Raw genomic sequence first — 18,969 nt, forward strand, 5'->3', positions numbered from 1 at the left:
CCACTTTTCCCCAGTCTTACGAGAACCACACTTTGCTCCCCAACTCAGGAGACTGTCATCCAACTCTATTACTATATCCCGAAACTCGCTGAAAATAACCCTTCCATTCCAAGCATCCACATTTCCTATCTATCCCTCAAACACCCCTTTTGTCTCTACATCCATCTGCACCCTTTGACAATAACTCATTCCTTGTCCTTGCAAAGATACTTGGCCTTCAACCTCTGCAAAGCCCGTTAATGTAAAAAGGCTAGAAAAATGGCCTGAATCATCAATGATAACACACCCAGCATCCTTGCTATCTAACGTAATGCTATCCATTCGCACAACAACATCCTTTCTATCTCCCTGCTAATTTTCCTCACTTTGTCCCGTGGTAATCTCAACATACATTCCAATGTCTGAATCTGAAACCTCAATAAACCTTTCTCCTGAGCCGGTTCCCGTAAAGATTTCTTTCTTTTCATTACAACGCAAGGTCTTCCATTACTTGCACAGTTAATTCAGTTTGCTCCTGGGACAACTCCTTGCTCTCTGCCTTTATTAAAATATGATCTAAATACACAATTAAACAGACACCTCTTGTCTGAAGCTAAGTCATAATTGCCCATCACCTTCATGAAGCACCAAGGAGTCAATGTCAGATCAAATGGAAGAGTTTTTGAATCTCCACATCACCCCTTACCAACGGAATCTCAGAAAATCGCTCTACTCTTGGCAAACCAGGAATGTCAAATACACATTTCTCAAATCTAGATGTCTCAACCAGTCTCCTTTCCTCAACAGATCTCTCAGGATATGAATACATTCCATCTTGAAGTGATTGTACAGAACCTAATCGTTCAAGTCTCTATGACTTTTACAGGTCTCATCCCTTTGTCTTCTTTTCCACCAAAAACAAATGGCTTAAAAAACCCATGGAAATGTGTTCTACTCTCTCTATTTCTCCTTTTTTCACCAGTTCCTCTGCTTTTAGACTTACCATCTTCTGTTCCTCCTTTAAGAATCTTAGGGATCTAGGCCATCTTCCTGCTTTGGTACCTCCACAAGATCTATCTGGTACCCCTGTACCATTTGCAAAACCCATGGATCTACAGTTACTTCTTTCCAACTCTCAAAACAATGGGCGAGTCTGCCACCCAGTTTTAATGGAGTACACAAAGGGTCTTTTTCTGATCATACCTTGCTGTTCTCCTGCCCCTCTGTTTGCTCCAGAACCTCCTTTTTCCCTTTGTCTATGGGGGGATAAAATCCAGTTATTTGAAATCTCGAGAGTCTGTATCCTTGCAAGAATGATGCTTGTGTGATCTGAAAACAACAGCCTGGAAATCGTTCCCACATTCTACCGGCCCCACAAAAAAAACCTTTAAACATCCTTCTGCACTTCTGAATGGAATTATAAGTGCTGGCATGCTTTGCCATTTCCTTTGCAAACTCATCAACAAAGAGCAAACCATTGGCGTCTTGCCCAGACTCCTTATTTGCAAGCTCAGCTAGCTTTGGGCCTATTTTCATAAGGACACTCTTCCTCCATTCTGAACATAGAGCTGCATTAGTGTTTACCCAATAAACACACAGCTCGCTGTACCCATTGATGCAGCTCAAAGGCATTAACAGCAGTCTCCTATAAGAATCCAAACCAAAGGAAGGTGCACTTCGTAGAAATTAGGACCAATGACAAGTAAATACTTTATGGAATCTTCTTCTTCTGTGCTGCTTTTTTTGCCTGTGCCAGTTATCATGCTGCCTGACGTATGAATCCCGACATTTGAAGGATTCTGGGGGTTTACCATTTACCCATCGAGACCTCGTCATACCGGCAATAATTGGGTGGAAACAGTTGGTGTACCACACATTGCTTTCCGAGAAATTCCACCCAAGTACTTTGTGACTTCTGCACCTGGAACACTCCAATTACTAGGTCAAGAGACGTGTGACCGGTCACATCACTTTTAGTTGCGCCAGATACAAGCACTCATCCCTGTGGCACATCAAATTGTTCATGCGACACAAGATATATTAAGCACCAATACAATAAACTTTGGCAACTTACAAATCCACTTCGTATTTTCCTGAAACCTATTATCAAATTCAGGACAACGCGATTTGGGGTTGACAATCCATTGATACATACATGAATGTACAATACTACGCAGGTTACTGAACCTATAGACTATATAAGCCCTGACGAAGTTCCCGTGGCACTGGGGAACGAAACGCGTTGGCTGTGTGCCGGTGTTGTTTTACTCAAGAATTCAATAAAAAGAAGATTCCATAAAGTATTTACTTGTCATTGGTCCTGACTTCTACGAAGTGCACCTTCCTTTGGTTTGGATTCTTATTGTTAATAGGCATCTCTCATCAGCGGATGCCTGGAAGTTGTGGCTCTTAATTTGTTGATTTTTTTAAACTGAAGGAGTTGAGGTGCTTGACCGTGGTCTGCTGTTGTGTGTGTACGTGTTTCTAGCAGTCTCCTATAAATAGGGTTCTTCACACATGTCAAAGAACTTTGTCAGTGGCCCAAACACATCAAGCAATCTGTCTTGACATCCCTTTAAACCCTTGTACACACCCCTCCTTGGACCTCGTCCATCCTTGTTCCGCGCCCGGATTTTAGAGCGCCTCCAGGTGCTTTCCAATGATGCAAGCGGCTCTGGCCGCAAAGTTCCTGGTAATCGAAGTGCCCCCAAGGTTTGTGGCTGCAATGGCTCTAAAGCTGTCAGTGGGTCCGCTCGTGCCCATATTTAAAGCACCTCTGGGTGCTTCCCAATGATGCAAGCGGCTCCGGCCGTAAAGGCTTCTGGTAATCTAAGTGCCCCCAAGGTTTGTGGCTGCAAGGGCTGTAAAGCTGTAAGCAGGTCCACAGAAGTCAAGGTGTTAAAAACTGCTAATGTAAATGTTTTGTGAAATTTGGTTGTGTTATGATGTGTACTTTTATCCATATGATATTGCATTGTCCTTGGATCCAAACATTTTGGGGCAACATCAAGAGCCGCTGAAATCTATTGCAGTTTTTATATGCATTCACTGTTTTAACACTTATTTCACAACATCAAGGGAGATGTTTTCCAGTGTACCAAGTACTGTTACTAGAGTGAACGACTTCCCATTTTACCCTAGGAAGATCCTGAGCCTTATTTTCAGTCTCTTCTTGCTACACGTCTATGGATCCTGACACATTGGTCCAAAGATACTCAGAAGCTATATGAGACAAAACTACAAGGATGATCTTTCTCAACCAGTAAAGGAGTCCATTATTTGTAAAGCGCGAACAATTACCCCAAGGTTTCAAGGCGCTGGGGGCCGTCAGGAAGATTAAGCGAGCTATTGCCCAGAGTCACATGGTGCTGGGCAGACCCCTGCCACAGGAGCCAGGGATCGAACCGTGATCCCCAGCATCCAGCGTCAGTCGCCCTGGCAGCTGCGCCTGACTTGCCATATCTAAAACCAGTCATTAATGGGTAGCTTTTTTATGTTAATTGCCCTCAGGAATGTGACTTAATAAGTGCCTTGAGCAATGCGAGCACTTACTATGCACTCATATACAATAAATGCACATTTTCCCCAGATCATTTCTAGAACCACAAATTCAGATGAGTTGATCCTCAGTATGGTGCCCAACATTAGTTGCACTTTAGTTGAACAGTTTATATATAACAATTTCTACCTGATAGATAAAAACAGAGTTTCATTTTAAATGTGTTTCCTCAATTCCAAACATTACTTCCAACTTTTTTTATAAGAACATACTGTAATGTAATGAGTATGTGTGCGTATCTTGCTTAGTTTGTGCCACATATGCTTGTTTAGAACATGGCTTGGTGAGCCTGGTCATTTTTGGCTAATGAAAACAGAACTTTGTAAAGATCTTTTTAGAAAGCTTTCAAGAACAGGAGTGCCCAAAATGTGCTTGCTTCAGAGGGAGAAATAACTGTAGGATTTCCTGAAGTCCTTTAGTGGAGTGGTGTGGCTCACTGGTTAGAGGCGGCAAACCCGGAAGCAGAGGATGGCCCGGGACAAGGGAGTTAATTCCCGACGCGGCAGGTTCGTGGACCAGGGTCGATAATTCTCGCCTCGGTGCCTACTCTAATCAGGGATCACACTCGGCAACTCTGGGCATTAGCTTGCCTCATCTCCACAACGGCCCCCCACATACGCTGGGGATGCCTGGTTTCACCTTGGAGATACCCAGTAGGGACCATCTCACAGGGAAAGCCAGGACGGGTTCCCCATGGGTCTACAGCGCGGAGATACCCCAGGTGGGGGGATTCATGTGCTTTACAAGACATCATTACATTACATTACATTACAAGTCAAATTTGCTAAAATTCAATACATCATAAAATACTGTGATTTCTCTCGGTTTTTATAGATGTGCCTTCATCATTAGTTTTTCCTTCCTAAGCGTGTCTCAGCTTTCTTCTTAATTTCATTATTTGTGCAGTCATACATCTGTGATAGGTTTAGAGGGCTAGTTTCTCTTTGATCTATTGTAAACATGAGCTACGCTTTGGTATTAAAGTTATACAAACACAGCTCAAACTTGATACTTTTGTAACATTCTTCCCATATTGTTATCCTACAGTATTTCACCATCTAAATTTGAAAAATCAGGAACGCGCTTTTACCAAACCACCTAAAGTATGGCACAAAAAGTCAAAAGTTGTGTACCATGTGTGGCCTGGCCCCACTAATGCAGGAAAGGTATTTGAGGGCCCGCCCCTCGGTTTAGTAGCAACAAACAGCCATTACTCGGGTTAAAGTGGACCCATGGTTCCCCTAGGCCCTGTAGATCAACACTATTGTCTAAGCACTTAGCGAACCCTTTTACAATCAGATCACTAGTTCCCAAAAATGTGCTCATGATTACAATAAAAAGCACGTGTGTATTATTACCTAATTGCTGTTTTTCCGAATTTATTTAGCTTCTGAACACGGGGGACTTTGCATAAGTCTTCAGATTTGCAGAATATATTTTGAGGAAAGTGTTCTTCTCTCATTATATTTGATTTCCATTCCTCATCGGTTGCCATTAGAGCTTCTCATGCACCGAAAGCAGTGAGCCATGTCGAAAATTGTGCACTCAGTTTTATGTTTTTTCATTTTTTTTGTTAAGGAATCCGTATTGTCTATGATCTCACAAGAAAACCAGGAAACAGAGTTGTCTCAATATATGCTCTCTGCACAGAGTGCCGCGTGCCAGTTTACAGGCCTTTGGAAGCTGACAAGGTTTACAAAGTTATATTACCTTCCTATATTGCTGGCGGCGGAGACGGGTTCGGCATGATCAAGAATGAGACTTTGAAGCATGACAGTGGTAAGTGTATCTCTTAAAAGGATCCCTAATAATAATAATAATAATAATAATTTCGTTTTATATAGCTCTTGATCCAACTCTCTAGCCGTTTCTTAGTTTAGGTAAATTGAAGATTATGCAGTTACAGGTTTTTTTTGTATACAATCTTTTTATTGATTTTCGATTAACAGTATTTCCAACAATAATGCATGGTAGAAAAACGCATCAAATGGCATACATTCATACATGAATCACTATCAAATAATAAGAGAACAATAACAAAACAATAATTTTGACAAGTATTGGTACAGTCGTTTTGCCTCCCTTTCTCGTATCCCTTAGTACTGATACAGACCAAGAAATGCAGCCCTGTTTCTCTTCTCCTATGGCCTCGTCCTCAGTGGTTTCATCCCCTTTGCCTCCAATGCAATGTTATGTGGCCCCCACATATGTAGACCTTTATGTCCCGCTCGCTAGCTGGTTTGCACCCTTAGCTCGCCCCTCCCCACTTACCTTGGTCCCACCATTCACCTTGATCCCGCGGGAACCTCTGCTGTTGTCTCCACCTCCCCTGTAACCAATGTGTGTCCTTGTTCAGCAGAGGATTCCATTTCCTGGGTTTGCTTTTTCCGTTCCTCATCTCCATCCAGACCTGTGGGCAAATTCTCCAACAGAGTCAGGGCCGGTTTTAGCACTGGCTGTGCCCGGTGTGACAATAATTTTTGGCGCCCCCATACCCCATGACCACCTCCTCGGATTCTCTCCCTACCACCTGACAAAAGTGCCCCTCATCTCTCCAATCATATGTTATTGCTAAACTCAGCCCATCCCCCTGAGGTCGGCGCCCCCCCCCCCCCCCCCAGGTCAGTGCCCAATACAGCCACACCAGTCGCACTGCCCTAAAGCCGGCCCTGAACAGAGTGGTCCAGGCCTCAAGGTCCTCCTGCAGCTTGATACAATTGCATAGTCTAATGGTGCTCAGGGGCATGATTGTGTAGTACTTTTAGCCAGTTTCGTCCATCAGTTATATATATCAGATGAATAATTATCCTTGCTTGATGTCACATAATAAGAAAAGTATTTACTGAATACACACATTATTTCAAAGGACTGTTATTATACACCACATAAAACCAGTAGGATGCTCCCTCCTCTTGTTTTGCTTTTCAATTCAGCAAGGTCTGAGTCTGTGGATTACAAACAAGGTAAATCCATAGTAATTTACCAAGTGTTTGGTATTGGCGAACCAGGTTGGTACAGTGCTTATTAAATGGAATGTGTATGGAGCTTGATGATTGGAAATGGGATAATCCATAGAAAATATCAATAATAATGGTACGATTGGGCATTAGGAAACTTTATTATCAAGGAAAGGATAAGAGGCCGTGGGCCCTAATGCGGGGCGTTGGCTCAGATAATTTCTTAAGTGGGTGGACTCTGAGGGGACGCTCCAACTCCAACTAACTCGAAGAACTGATAATAACAAGCCGTGGGATACAGCCAGAGCCTGGATAGCACTGACAGACCTACTTAAGGACCCGACTGACGAAGAGGACGGATCCCCCTGATCTTACCTGCCATTTAGATTGGGTAGGACCTAGGGTACGGACTGGGTGATGACCAAGTAGGCGAACAGTGGGATCCTCTGATTGGGCGCATTCTCCCGAGTGATGATTAGACCACTGACACAGGGTTCAATTGGAGTGGGCGGAATACATTGTGAGCGGTACACATAGTGATGGAGTAGCGGCATGTCTGAGGGGAGGGGGGAGGGGTGGAGGAGGGTCAGATGTGAACAGGTTGGGGAGGGATGGGGGGGTAAAGAGAGTTGGATGTTCCATTGCCTGAATTATTGAAGGGAGAGGAGACTATATCTAGCATGCTTGAGTATTCAACAGCTGGTGTTCCTGGGAAAGATGCTGCTAGGCGGCGAAGATATGACACCTGACACTAATACGGCTGGGCACTACACGCTGAGATTAAACGGAGTGCATTTGACTCGCAGAAGGATGAAGTAATATTCTATTGTATCTGCAATTATAATTCGGACATAATGGGCACAGCAGGCCTTCAATGACAACTTGAAAAAGATGTATATTCTTAACATGTAAAACCCCAATAACATCTGGTTTAAAAAAAATCAAGGAAAGGATACCAAACCTTTAATCTTTATGTAGAAGACTGCAGTTCTGTAGAAGGTGAAAACATGTCAAGAGCTAGGTCTGGTTGTGTATTGTGTTTCCCTTATTGTGCGGGTGTGGGTTGCCTCCTATTGTTTTTAGATGGACATTTACAAAGTGATTCCAAGTTTGGTGTAAGGGTGAATGAAGGTTGCTCATGTAAACCGAGACTAAACAATTTAATTAAGTAATACTTAAGCAGTTTCTAAAGCAATCTAATGCAAATGGAAGGGATTTGTTTGTTTAAGGGATTTAAAGACCGCATGGCTGCCCAAGGGCTTCCCAGCGCTGAGGAGAGGAGGTGGTAGTTAGAAGACTTAGCGAGTCATCATGGGAACAGCCATGTCTTCAGTTTTTTTCTGAATCTGTTTTCATCTTTCGGCATTTTCAGTGTCCTGGTCATAGAATTTCAAAGCTTTGGAACCAGGTATGAGAATGATCTTCCTCCCCATCTTGAACTTTTTATCCTCTACGTCTTTATGAGGTGGTCTGATGATGAACTAAGGGACCTCCTAGGCACATATGAGTACTAAGCAAGGCTGGGCCCCTGTCATTGTTATGTTATGTTATGTTAATTTAACTTCTTAAGCGCAACGGTTACCCTAGGTTGTCCTGGCGCTGAGCACTGCCTATTCGGTTGCTGAGGTGTAAGGTGACTATATGGAAAAAGGCCACGTTTTCAGCCTTTTCCTGGAAGAGAGGCACTCAGTTGAGTTTCTGAGGTGGAATCGCAGATCATTCCAATCCTTTGAGGTGCATGTGAGGAAGCTCTCACCACCCCAGTTTGCTTTTTTGATTGGGGGACAATCACTCTTTTTGCTCCTATGGAGCGAAGGGTCCTTCTGGGTACATAACATTGGAACTGTTGTTTCAAGTGGTCGGGGCCCACTCCCTTCAGGGCCTAAAAAACCATGCAGAGGGCTTTAAATTATGTCCGTTGTTGAACTGGTAGCCAGTGTAGTTGCTTTAATTCTTTCTTCTCCGAGACAAACTTAGGTGTCCTAGTCAACAATCTGTCCGCCGTGTTTTACACGATTTGGAGTCTGTTTCAGTGTTTTTTTTTATTTTCATATAAAGACTGTTGCAGTAGTCTAACCGTGTCATAATGAGTGCCGTGACCACTGTCTTAAGACTGTCTGCTAGAAGAAAACACTTTGTGTGTCAGGCAGAGGCATTCAAATTTAATCCTGGTTTGGATGAGCAGCCAGTGCAGCTGTTTCAGAGAGGCTTTCACTGAGTCCTGTCTGGGTATTTTTTAGAAGTAGCCTAACTGCCGCGTTTTGAACTACCTGCAATCTGATCACAACATATTTTGGGGAGCCGAGATACAGGGAGTTGCCCAAGTCCAGGCATGAGACTACCAAGGCCTGGACCACAGTTCCCTGTGTCTGTTCAGGAATGAGTGTTAAGATCTTACGGATCATTTGGAGCATACCAAAGATGGTAGCTGCTAGTTTTTTTGCTTGTATTTCCATTGATAGTTTGTGGTCTAGCCAAATCCCCAGTTCTTTTATTGAGTCTTTGGGGATGGGAGGTGTACCCAGGTCTTGTGGCCAATTGATTGAAGTCCTGGGCACTGAATTATTTCCCATGAACATCAATTCTGTTTTATCACCATTCAACTTTAAGCTGCAGCTGGCCATCCAGCTTTCCACTTTTTCCATGCAAGGTACCAGTAGGAAATGATTGAAGTTGGAGCACTCAGACACTGACACTACAAGTTGTGTGTCATCCGCGCATGATACAATTGATAGGCCGAACTCCTGAACAATTTAGGCTAATGGACACATGTATAAGTTAAACAATATGGGGCTAAGCAGGAGCCCTGCGGGACTCCGCATGTAACTGGCAGAGTGTCTGATAGGTAGGTAGATTCCATGATCTGGAACGGTATATCACTTAGAAAAGAGATGAACCATTGAAAGGCATTATCCTGAATCCCTGTCTCCTTCAAACTGTGCATCAGGGTGCAGTGGTCCACGGTGTTCAAAGCCGCGCTTAGGTCAAGAAGCAGAATTAAGGCGGTGCCCCCCTGATCAAGTATCACTTTAAGTTCATCTGTAACCACAAGCAGAGCCGACTCCGTACTGTGTTGAGGCCGAAAGCCCATCTGAGTCTGGTGTAATATTGTTCTCCTACAGAAACTGTGTGAGGGTGTGATTGACGTGTTTTTCCACTATTTTACCCAAGATGGGTAACAGTGATATGGGGCGAAAATTCCCCAATACATTGAAATCTAGATGGGGATTCTTCAATAAGGGGTCTAAGTACAGCATTTTTGCGCTTCTTAGAAACTATCCTGGTTGTAAGAAATGTCATATTAATTCTATCCTCAAAGTATTTGGCCTGTGCTAGCTTTATTTCGTCTAAAGGCCTTCTTATAGTGGATCTGAAGTAGAAGTCTTAAGATTTCCTCCAGTTTCTTTCAATAGTCCTGCTTTTTTTCTTCAAGGAGGGTAAATGACTATTGAACTATGCCACTCTTTTAAGAGTGCGCTGTGCTCTTGGTCTAGCTTACCGAAGACACTGGTCAGCCGCCTGGTTACTTGCTTTACTACCAAGAGTGCAAGAAACTGACAATAGCAAGAAATGCAAAGTATAGACACTACTTTCAGTGATGGGACTCAGCTGCACCGTTGTTTGTCCCTGCTTGCAGAACAGCATCAGTTGCTAGAGGTATGCAGGACGGGAGACATATTGTTGCACAAGTCTAGTACCGGTACAGTACAGACATATTCTAACCTTAATGTTTGGCACACAGAGGTACCACATTCAGTCAATGGAAGCTGGATCAGAAGTTAGGACTTGTGGACTAGCACATGGGTTTTTAACGTACACCTTGTCCGAAATACCAACAGTTGAAGCAGTGGTCGAGACAGAAAACTTTAAATCGCATTCTCTGTGCCACCCGCAACCCACGAAAGGCCCTCAGCAAGGTATTGACATGGTTGGATTTTTACTAAACTGTTACCACGTTTAGAACTACCTGCATGTAGCACAATTTGAGAGTTTCTTCTCCACATGCTTGTATTTACCTTCAACAAATTATGAGACAATATGTCGAGAACTGCCAAGACTTGCCATATTGACATGTTGGACTATTGGAAAAAAAATGCTTTTTTTTAAGGGTTCAAAGATGTAAAAGCAGGTTGGTGCAACAGCGTTACTTTTCACAGAAAGGCCAAGATCTTTAAACAGATGAAAACCCTTTGCTCAACGGGCAGTTGCCGATGTCCTGATGCCGGATTAAGTGCATCTGGAGAGTAGGCTTCTCACTCACACCTGTAATTTTAGTTGTGTTAAGCCTCTTCAAAAGGGTGCACATCCAGGGTCTTATTTATGAGCCCCTGTGTCACTTTTGCACCGCCTTTGCGGCACTTTTTATGATGCAGCGACAGCGTAAGTGTAAGCGTAAGGTGACCTGACCTCAGGACGCTCCCCACGCTGCACGGCTCCTCCTGAGACTCTGCCCCGCTTCACCGCTGCCGCCGAGGGTTCGCTGCTGGTGTGCCCCGGGTGACTGCTGTACCGCTAACCTTCTTTTCCCATTGGACTCTGTTTTTTTTTTTGTGCATTATTGTATTATTGTATTCAGCCTGTTACTGTGACCTAGGCATCCCTTTGCTCCCCTTCCTACTTATTGACCGTCTGCAGAATTTGGACTTTCAGGATTCAGCATTAATTTTGAATGAATCCTGCCAGTCAGGATGTAATCAAGTGGTGTCACATGGGATTTTCAGCTCAGAAAACTTCTATCTGCCTTGTGGGGTACCTCAGGGATTTTCCCTTTCTCCAACCCTATTTAATGTTTACGTTAACTCACTGGCCATTTTGATTAAATTGTCTGGCTGTCCCTGGCACTCAAATAATTGTATCAATGGCAAAGGGCGAGAGTGGGGCTGGTGATACATTTAATAAATGCATGAGCTCAGTGAATTGTAGGATGGCCAGCAATTGTTTAAAGTCGAATTCCACGAAAAGGGAGTTCATCCAATTTGGTAACAATCTCTGTATATGGTCCCCTCACTTGTGGCCATCACATTTAGGTCAGGCACCCACACCTACCTCTAAAGTTAAAAACTTGGGGGCATATCTTCAAGGGCAGTATCGCTGCTTTAGCTGCACTTTTTGCCGCTAAGGCAGCGATCATTTTAACGCCCTATCCGCATGGACACGTTAGCGCCTGTTTCCATGCCTTTTCGCCATTTCCCTGAATGCCAGGCTGAAATGCAAAGTGGGCGTTACTCCCCCAAATAACGTGAGAAATGTCGCTAACCAACATTTCTCCTATCATCAAGCTGCTCGCTAACCTGCGAAGCAATAAGAAAAGTAGCGCTAACTGTGGGTATCGCTACTTTCCTTACACCTCCTTTCAGTCTGACTTAGCCATTACATCCAATGGAAGGTGGATATAATGGCTAAGTCTGCCCTGCCCTATCATCAAGCTATCGCCAAACGTTGTGAGATTATCGCTGGATTCCCAGCGATATTCGCACATTTGGCAGCTTGCGCATGGAATCTTATCTCTTTGGAGATAAGCGTTGCTGATAGCAGGCTATCTCAGCGATAAAATCCTGCGATAGCCCGAGATAATTATCCTCGCGCTAAGCGCGCTTAGCGATAATTATCGCCGGCCCTTGCTGATATGCCCCTTGGAGTTTATGCTGGTAACAATGTGAGTTTAAAAAGTCTAATTAATCTAACTACCTCGTCCCCTTTCCACTGGTCCAGAATCATTAAAAAAAAGAGAAATTTCTGCTAGCTGCCCTTTTGAAAAGTTATAGCCTTGGTACTCTCTCGATTGGATTATTGTAATAGTCTTTACACCAGCTTCTCTAAAGGCTTACATAGAAAACTTCAGACCATCCAAAATGCTGCTGCTCGGTTTCTAGTCATAATTCCCAAATATCAGTCAGCCAAGGCCGCGATCAGACAATGGCACTTGCTTCTGATCCACCATCACATTTCCTTTAAGGCTCTATGCCTAGCATACAAATCAAGGGAAATGCTCCTGCTTATTAGAGGGCAAATGTGATACGGTATACCCCAGCAGAACTCTTCGATCAAGTACACCAAACCTGTTAATGGTCGCTCCCTTCAGATGGGTCACCTGGGGAGGCCGAAGTTTCTTCAGAACCAGAGCCTTATTGTGGAATCGTCTGCCTCCTGAGCTTAAAGATACACCTACGCTTTCAGCGTTCAGGACGAAACTCAAAACTTGGTTGTTTCACCAATGAACCATTAGGACTTGGTCCTTGTATTCTCCCTTCTGAGTCACTCAGCACCAACACGCCTTCCGGTATTTGTGCACTTCATAACATTTTCATTTATTCATGCATTCACTGCAGACTGGTAGAGCTGTTGTTCATTGCTAGCTCAACTTTGCCATTGAAAGAAGTGGCAAAGCCCCCACTTCCCCTGTGCATCTGTGTATGCCACCCCTCTGGCAAGCCTACCAAGTCCTAAGTCAGAGGCAAACAAATGGCACCGGCAGGACATGTAGTTTACATGTTCTGACAGTAAAAATATGAAACTAACGTTTTTTCTATGGAAAGACTTGGTTGTCCAATTTGGTGAGTGCTGATTTACACGCTAACCTCTCAGGCGTGCTAACTTCTGAATGGTATGTGCATAGTGGGCACTCCAAGCTATCAAACAACTTGTTACATTAAGCCCGACATGAACTTAATGTAACTTGATGTTGTGTGCAGCTTTTATAAAGCTGCCACTTTGTTGCCTTTAAAGTTCCTATTCCTTCCCAAGCACACATGAAGCCTGTTCCACAAGACAGCTTTCTGCCCTTCTGGGAAGATGTTCCAACGACTCTCAGGAAAGGGAAAAATGAGGAACTGCAGGCCAGGGAGGTGTTACCTCCCTTCTGCAGGAAGTCACATGTGTGTTATACCAAAAAGGAAGGCTTCAAAGGGGAAGCCGCCTTTGAAGGGCAAATGTGTAAAACTAGGGTGGAGGGCCGCCCGTTGTTTATGCAGACAGGCTGGCATGTGGAGAAGAGTGGGGAGACAAGTTGCCAAACCAGTTTCCCCAAGGTCATGTAGCCCTGAGATAGCCACACCCCAGGTGTAGGCTAGTGAAATCCTGACACAGCATTCTTTTCCCCTCCTGAGGCGGAAGCCGGGAGGTCTCCTACCTTTCCTGTTATTTTAAAAAACTGATTTGAATCGTAATTTGTACTTTTGTGCACACCTGAGCTAAAGAGGTGTGTTGAGACTCCCTTGCGCTTAGTGGCGCCTTAGACTCTTTTTCACCCCCTCCCTTCAGCTCCGGACCTGCTCTCGGCTGAGTGTTGACGCCGAGGGCAGGGCTCCGGTTTTGGCGGCCATCTTGGGTCGGGTTGGGCTGGTGACGCGATTGGCAGCGTTATAAAAGGGGCTTGTGTTAGGTGAGCAGGCGATACTGACACAGCATTCTTTTCCCCTCCTGAGGCGGAAGCCGGGAGGTCTCCTACCTTTCCTGTTATTTTAAAAAACTGATTTTAATCGTAATTTGTACTTTTGTGCACACCTGAGCTAAAGAGGTGTGTTGAGACTCCCTTGCGCTTAGTGGCGCCTTAGACTCTTTTTCACCCCCTCCCTTCAGCTCCGGACCTGCTCTCGGCTGAGTGTTGACGCCGATGGCAGGGCTCCGGTTTTGGCAGCCATCTTGGGTCGGGTTGGGCTGGTGACGCGATTGGCAGCGTTATAAAAGGGGCTTGTGTTAGGTGAGCAGGCGATACGGACACAGCATTCTTTTCCCCTCCTGAGGCGGAAGCCGGGAGGTCTCCTACCTTTCCTGTTATTTTAAAAAACTGATTTTAATCGTAATTTGTACTTTTGTGCACACCTGAGCTAAAGAGGTGTGTTGAGACTCCCTTGCGCTTAGTGGCGCCTTAGACTCTTTTTCACCCCCTCCCTTCAGCTCCGGACCTGCTTTCGGCTGAGTGTTGACGCCGAGGGCAGGGCTCCGGTTTTGGTGGCCATCTTGGGTCGGGTTGGGCTGGTGACGCGATTGGCAGCGTTATAAAAACAGACAGGGATGACTCCGCGCAGCGGACGCGAACAGCGGACGTGCCGGACCTGCGCCGGAGTCGTGCCAGAGTCCTGCCCGTCTGCGCCTGTCCGCGCACGATCGGGCTCAGGGATCAGGTACTCTGGCACATGCATTTCCTACACTGCAAATGATCTCCTAGCACTGAACTCTGACAGGTATAGTCTTAATCCCATCACGCGTTCCATCCTCAAGGAAAATAACATCTTTCGATTCCCTAGCCATAGGAATTCTAGCCTTTTACCCCAACTAAAGCTAGCTACCCTAAACACTAGGTCATTACAGAAACATCACCTGGAAATCTTCACCCTTTTACAGGACGAGACCATTGACATACTGACTCTCACTGAAACCTGGTTGAGTGATATTTCCTCCCCCGACATCATAGCTGCCCTCCCTAGCGGGTATGACATGATTTGGCATAACCGGCCAGACGGTGCCCGTAGCAACGATCTTCAAAAAACAGCTCACGGTGACTAAAATTTTAACCAAGACTATAAATTCTGTTGATCTACTGGGGATAAAAATCATCATGAACAATTCCTGTCTTATCATCTTAACGGTTTATTGTCCACCCCAATGTACATCAATGTTTAACGATCTCTTTTTTCCTATAATATCGGATTTATGCACACGCTACAAAAATATTTTGGTGACAGGTGACTTTAATGTTCACTGGGATAAAACAGATAAAGATCTACCAACACAGAAACTACAGACTTCCATGACCGCTTTAGGCCTGGTACAATTAGTGGAAGCCCCAACCCACATAAAAGGCCACATTCTCGACCTCATCTGGTCTTCTATGCCAAAAGTGGTTCTCACAAATATTACACCTTGTATTTGGTCGGACCACCACCTAATCCTGTGTGATATACCACAAAACAATCCTCAGGTAAAACTCCCGTTAAAAACCAAAAAAGTGCGCCAATGGAAAAAAGTCGACTCAGGAACCCTAACTGAAGTCCTGTCCAAACACATACAGAAACCTATGATTCCATCAGACGGCGTAGACCTAGATTTAAATTATGATACTATAGTAGCCACCCTCAGGCAATCAATTGATGAGATAGCCCCAGAAAAGACACAAAAAATAAAGGGTGTGGAAAAAGGAGCTCCCTGGTTTACTCAAAACCTGAGAGATCAAAAAAGAAAGCTCCGTCATCTTGATAGATGCTGGAGGAAATCTAAAAAGGATATCGACCGCGAACTATATAGAACATCCTTTCAACTGTATAAAAAGCTCATTGTAGCAAACAAAAAGGACTACTATGAAACCCGCATGAACAACGCCATAAATATCCAGAAAGAAACCTTCCAAATACTGAAAGAATTAAGCAAAAAGGAAGAAAAGGTAGATACACTGATTGACGGTAACACCTTTCAAGGATACTGTCTTGAAAAAGTAGCGACTATCCTGTCAGACATCAAGAAAGACGGCTCAACAATATACACCACGTCATCGCCCCCTCAAAACCCCTCGACCCCTATTATTACTAGATTTCCTAATATTGACTCCACTACCCTTAGACAACTAGCAACATCAACCAAGTCAGGTTCCCCTGCTGACCCCTGCCCCCCCGAAATTTTTCGGCTAGCAATTCCTATTCTGGAGGACCAGATCCTAGACCTCCTAAATAGCTCATTAGCTACAGGATCACTACCAACTACCTTTAAAGAGGCACGCGTTAGACCACTGATAAAGAAACCTGGGCCGGATCCAACTAGCCTGAAGAACTACAGGCCAATCTCCCAGCTGCCGTTTCTGTCAAAAATTCTAGAACAGCATGTGTTAAAATCATTGTCACCCCTCCTGGAATCACATCACCTACTCCAGGAGCGGCAAGCTGGTTTTCGTGCCCACCATAGCACGGAACTAGTAATGCTGTCGGTGCTGGACGAGCTCAGATGCATGGCTGACAGTAAAAAGCCAAGCGCCCTGATACTATTAGACCTTTCAGTGGCGTTTGATACTGTCAGCCATGCACTGCTCCTGGACAGACTAGCCATGTCCGGGATAAAAGAACAAGCTCTCCAATGGCTAACGGCCTTTCTGCTAGGGAGGACGCAGAGGATCCAGCTAGCAGATCAGGTATCTGACGTTGGCGCCTTGGTATGTGGAGTCCCGCAAGGGTCCGCACTCTCACCACTTTTATTTAATTTATACCTGCAGCCACTGAGAGACTCTTAGGCAAACATGGGCTGTAAAGTTTTTAATTACGCCGATGATACTCAGCTGCTGCTGAGTATCGAAAACACAACATCGGCTCAGTCCACGGCCCAAAAGATACTACGGTTCACAGTAAATAGGATGACGTCCAATCTATTAAAAATCAATCCAGACAAAACGGAGGTCCTTGTAGTTTCAACCTCTGCTTCCCCCTGGAACGATCTGTTCTGGCCCCAAGAACTTGGACCTACCCCAAAGCCGTGTCCTAGTGTAAAGAGTCTCGGTATGAAAATCGATCAGGAACTCTCGATGACCAACCAAGTATCCGCTATGGTTGGCTCATGTACCAACCTGATTAGGCAGTTGCGAAAGCTTGTCCCTTTGCTCTCAACGAATATGCTCCGAACCATTGTTTCAGCCACAATAGTTTCCAGAATCGATTACGGGAACGCACTATACCTAGGTCTTCCAAAAAATTCTATCAATCGTCTACAAGTCATCTTGAACAATGCAGCACGGCTAATCTTCGGATTACCCAGACGGACCCATGCCTCTCCTCTACTTTATAGGTTACACTGGCTCCCTATAAAGCAAAGGGTTGAATTCAAGAGCCTGTGCATTTGCCATAAAGCAATTTATGGACAGGCGCCGGCCTATATAAAAGAGAGGCTTGAAGTGTATGAACCCAAGCGCGTTCTGCGATCCTCCAATTCCCTTCTGCTATCCTGCCCACGCTTTAAAATGGCAACCAAAGGTGGCAGATCCTTTTCAGTCCAAGCCCCCACCATTTGGAATAAGCTACCGGAGGTGCTTCGTAGAGAATCCAATCTTCTCCGCTTTAGGAAATCCCTGAAGACTCTGCTCTTCAGGGACGCGTTTACATCCCCGTAAGATAGGTCGGCATTCCGCATTCCTTCTACCCTTCTTCTTGTTGCTGTACTTGGTCAGAAGCGCTTTGAGACCTGTCGGTGAGTTGGCGCGATATAAAACCCAGATACAAATACAAATACAAATACACAAAGAGAGAGGGGTCTTGTCATCTTGATAGTGGGCAGAATGGTGCATCCTGGGATAGCTAGTTGCCACACTTCACAGGAAATGGCACCAGGTAGGGGGAACCTGGTAGGCCATTAGCTACCAACTGCATCCTGCCCTGAATGCACTTTCCGAGCATAAAGAGGGCACCTCTGACACCCATAACTCAGATTTCAACTGACGTGTCAGGGGGACCGAAGAAGGACTGCTGCACAGAGGGACCAGAAAAAAATGGCTTCACCACCGAGGACTGCACCGCCTGCACCTGGTGGTTAGCTAAGAGAAAGACTGTGACTGCTGTGTCCTGCTCAAGGAGAAGTTGTCTCCAGGGCCCAGCAAAGTCAAGAAACTCCAATGGCCAGCCGACTGGCCTCCTGTTTGCAGCACAGGGACCCAACAAATGAAAAAGCCTGCAAGGGCAAGCTAGTAACCCAAAGTCTTTAGGCCACTAACACCACTGCCCGCAGCACCAGGGATCACGCCATAATGCACAGAGTTGCACCTGAGTCACCTGAACTTGGAAGTGCTGTCAGAGAGCTCCTGGGACTCTCTGAGTGCCAGATATATCGAACAGGAAGAATTGGCCTGTCACGCAACACTGGGAGACTGGTAGTCTAGTGGCGACTGGACTTTGTCCAGACTGGAGAGGACCTCGTGGGAAGTTGAACCTGCATATCAGACCTCAAACTATCGATGTGGACCAAGGAGGGCCTGAGGAAGCACCCTGTTGACCATGTTGCATCCACAGGATCCTTGAGCATCTTCAGCATCCTTCATTTCTTGCATCAGGACCAATTCCACTGGAAAAACCTGTAACAGATAAAAGTGCCTGTATCTGACTGAGGATTGCTTTCCCTGTTAATTTAACTGTTCTTGAGGATATGGTTAGTCCCCCGGATTGGCTCCCGACTGGAGTTGGTTACCTACAGTGACTCCAAGTGACCACATTACACCTAGCCCAACCATTTACGTAAAAAGTTTTGAAGTGTCACATTTGTTGATTTTGCCAATGCTTGTTTGTGGTTACGTGAATTGTCTTGATTTGTTCATTCTTGTCAATTTTGTATCACTGGAACCCTCTGGTGGATCTTTATCTTTTTGGTATCTCAATTTATATAAAACTACAGTCTATTTTTGTAAATAGGTGTCGGATTTCCCGAGTGTCGTGCCGATTTCCTCTTCAATTGTTTTGGTGATATTTGAATGCTGTACAATAGTTCCTCTGCGTAAGCCTTTCTGGTCAG

The 18,969-nt window shown here is 44.9% G+C and overlaps 1 protein-coding gene across 3 annotated transcripts in view; it reads left to right on the plus strand.

Moving 5' to 3' along the window:
• Positions 1 to 18,969, plus strand: part of NT5E (5'-nucleotidase ecto) — a 428,517-nt gene that overhangs the window by 339,061 nt on the left and 70,487 nt on the right. For all 3 annotated transcript variants that reach the window (XR_015296621.1, XM_086926572.1, XM_086926573.1), the window contains exon 8: positions 5,117 to 5,317. Coding sequence is in view for 2 of the 3 variants with exons in the window: in XM_086926572.1 (XP_086782698.1) it covers positions 5,117 to 5,317 (201 nt within the window). In the remaining variant the exon portion in view is untranslated. The remainder of the gene's footprint in view (positions 1 to 5,116; positions 5,318 to 18,969) is intronic.

This window comes from Lissotriton vulgaris, chromosome 6 (assembly GCF_964263255.1).
Source record: "Lissotriton vulgaris chromosome 6, aLisVul1.2, whole genome shotgun sequence".
NCBI classification, from domain to species: Eukaryota; Metazoa; Chordata; class Amphibia; order Caudata; family Salamandridae; genus Lissotriton; species Lissotriton vulgaris.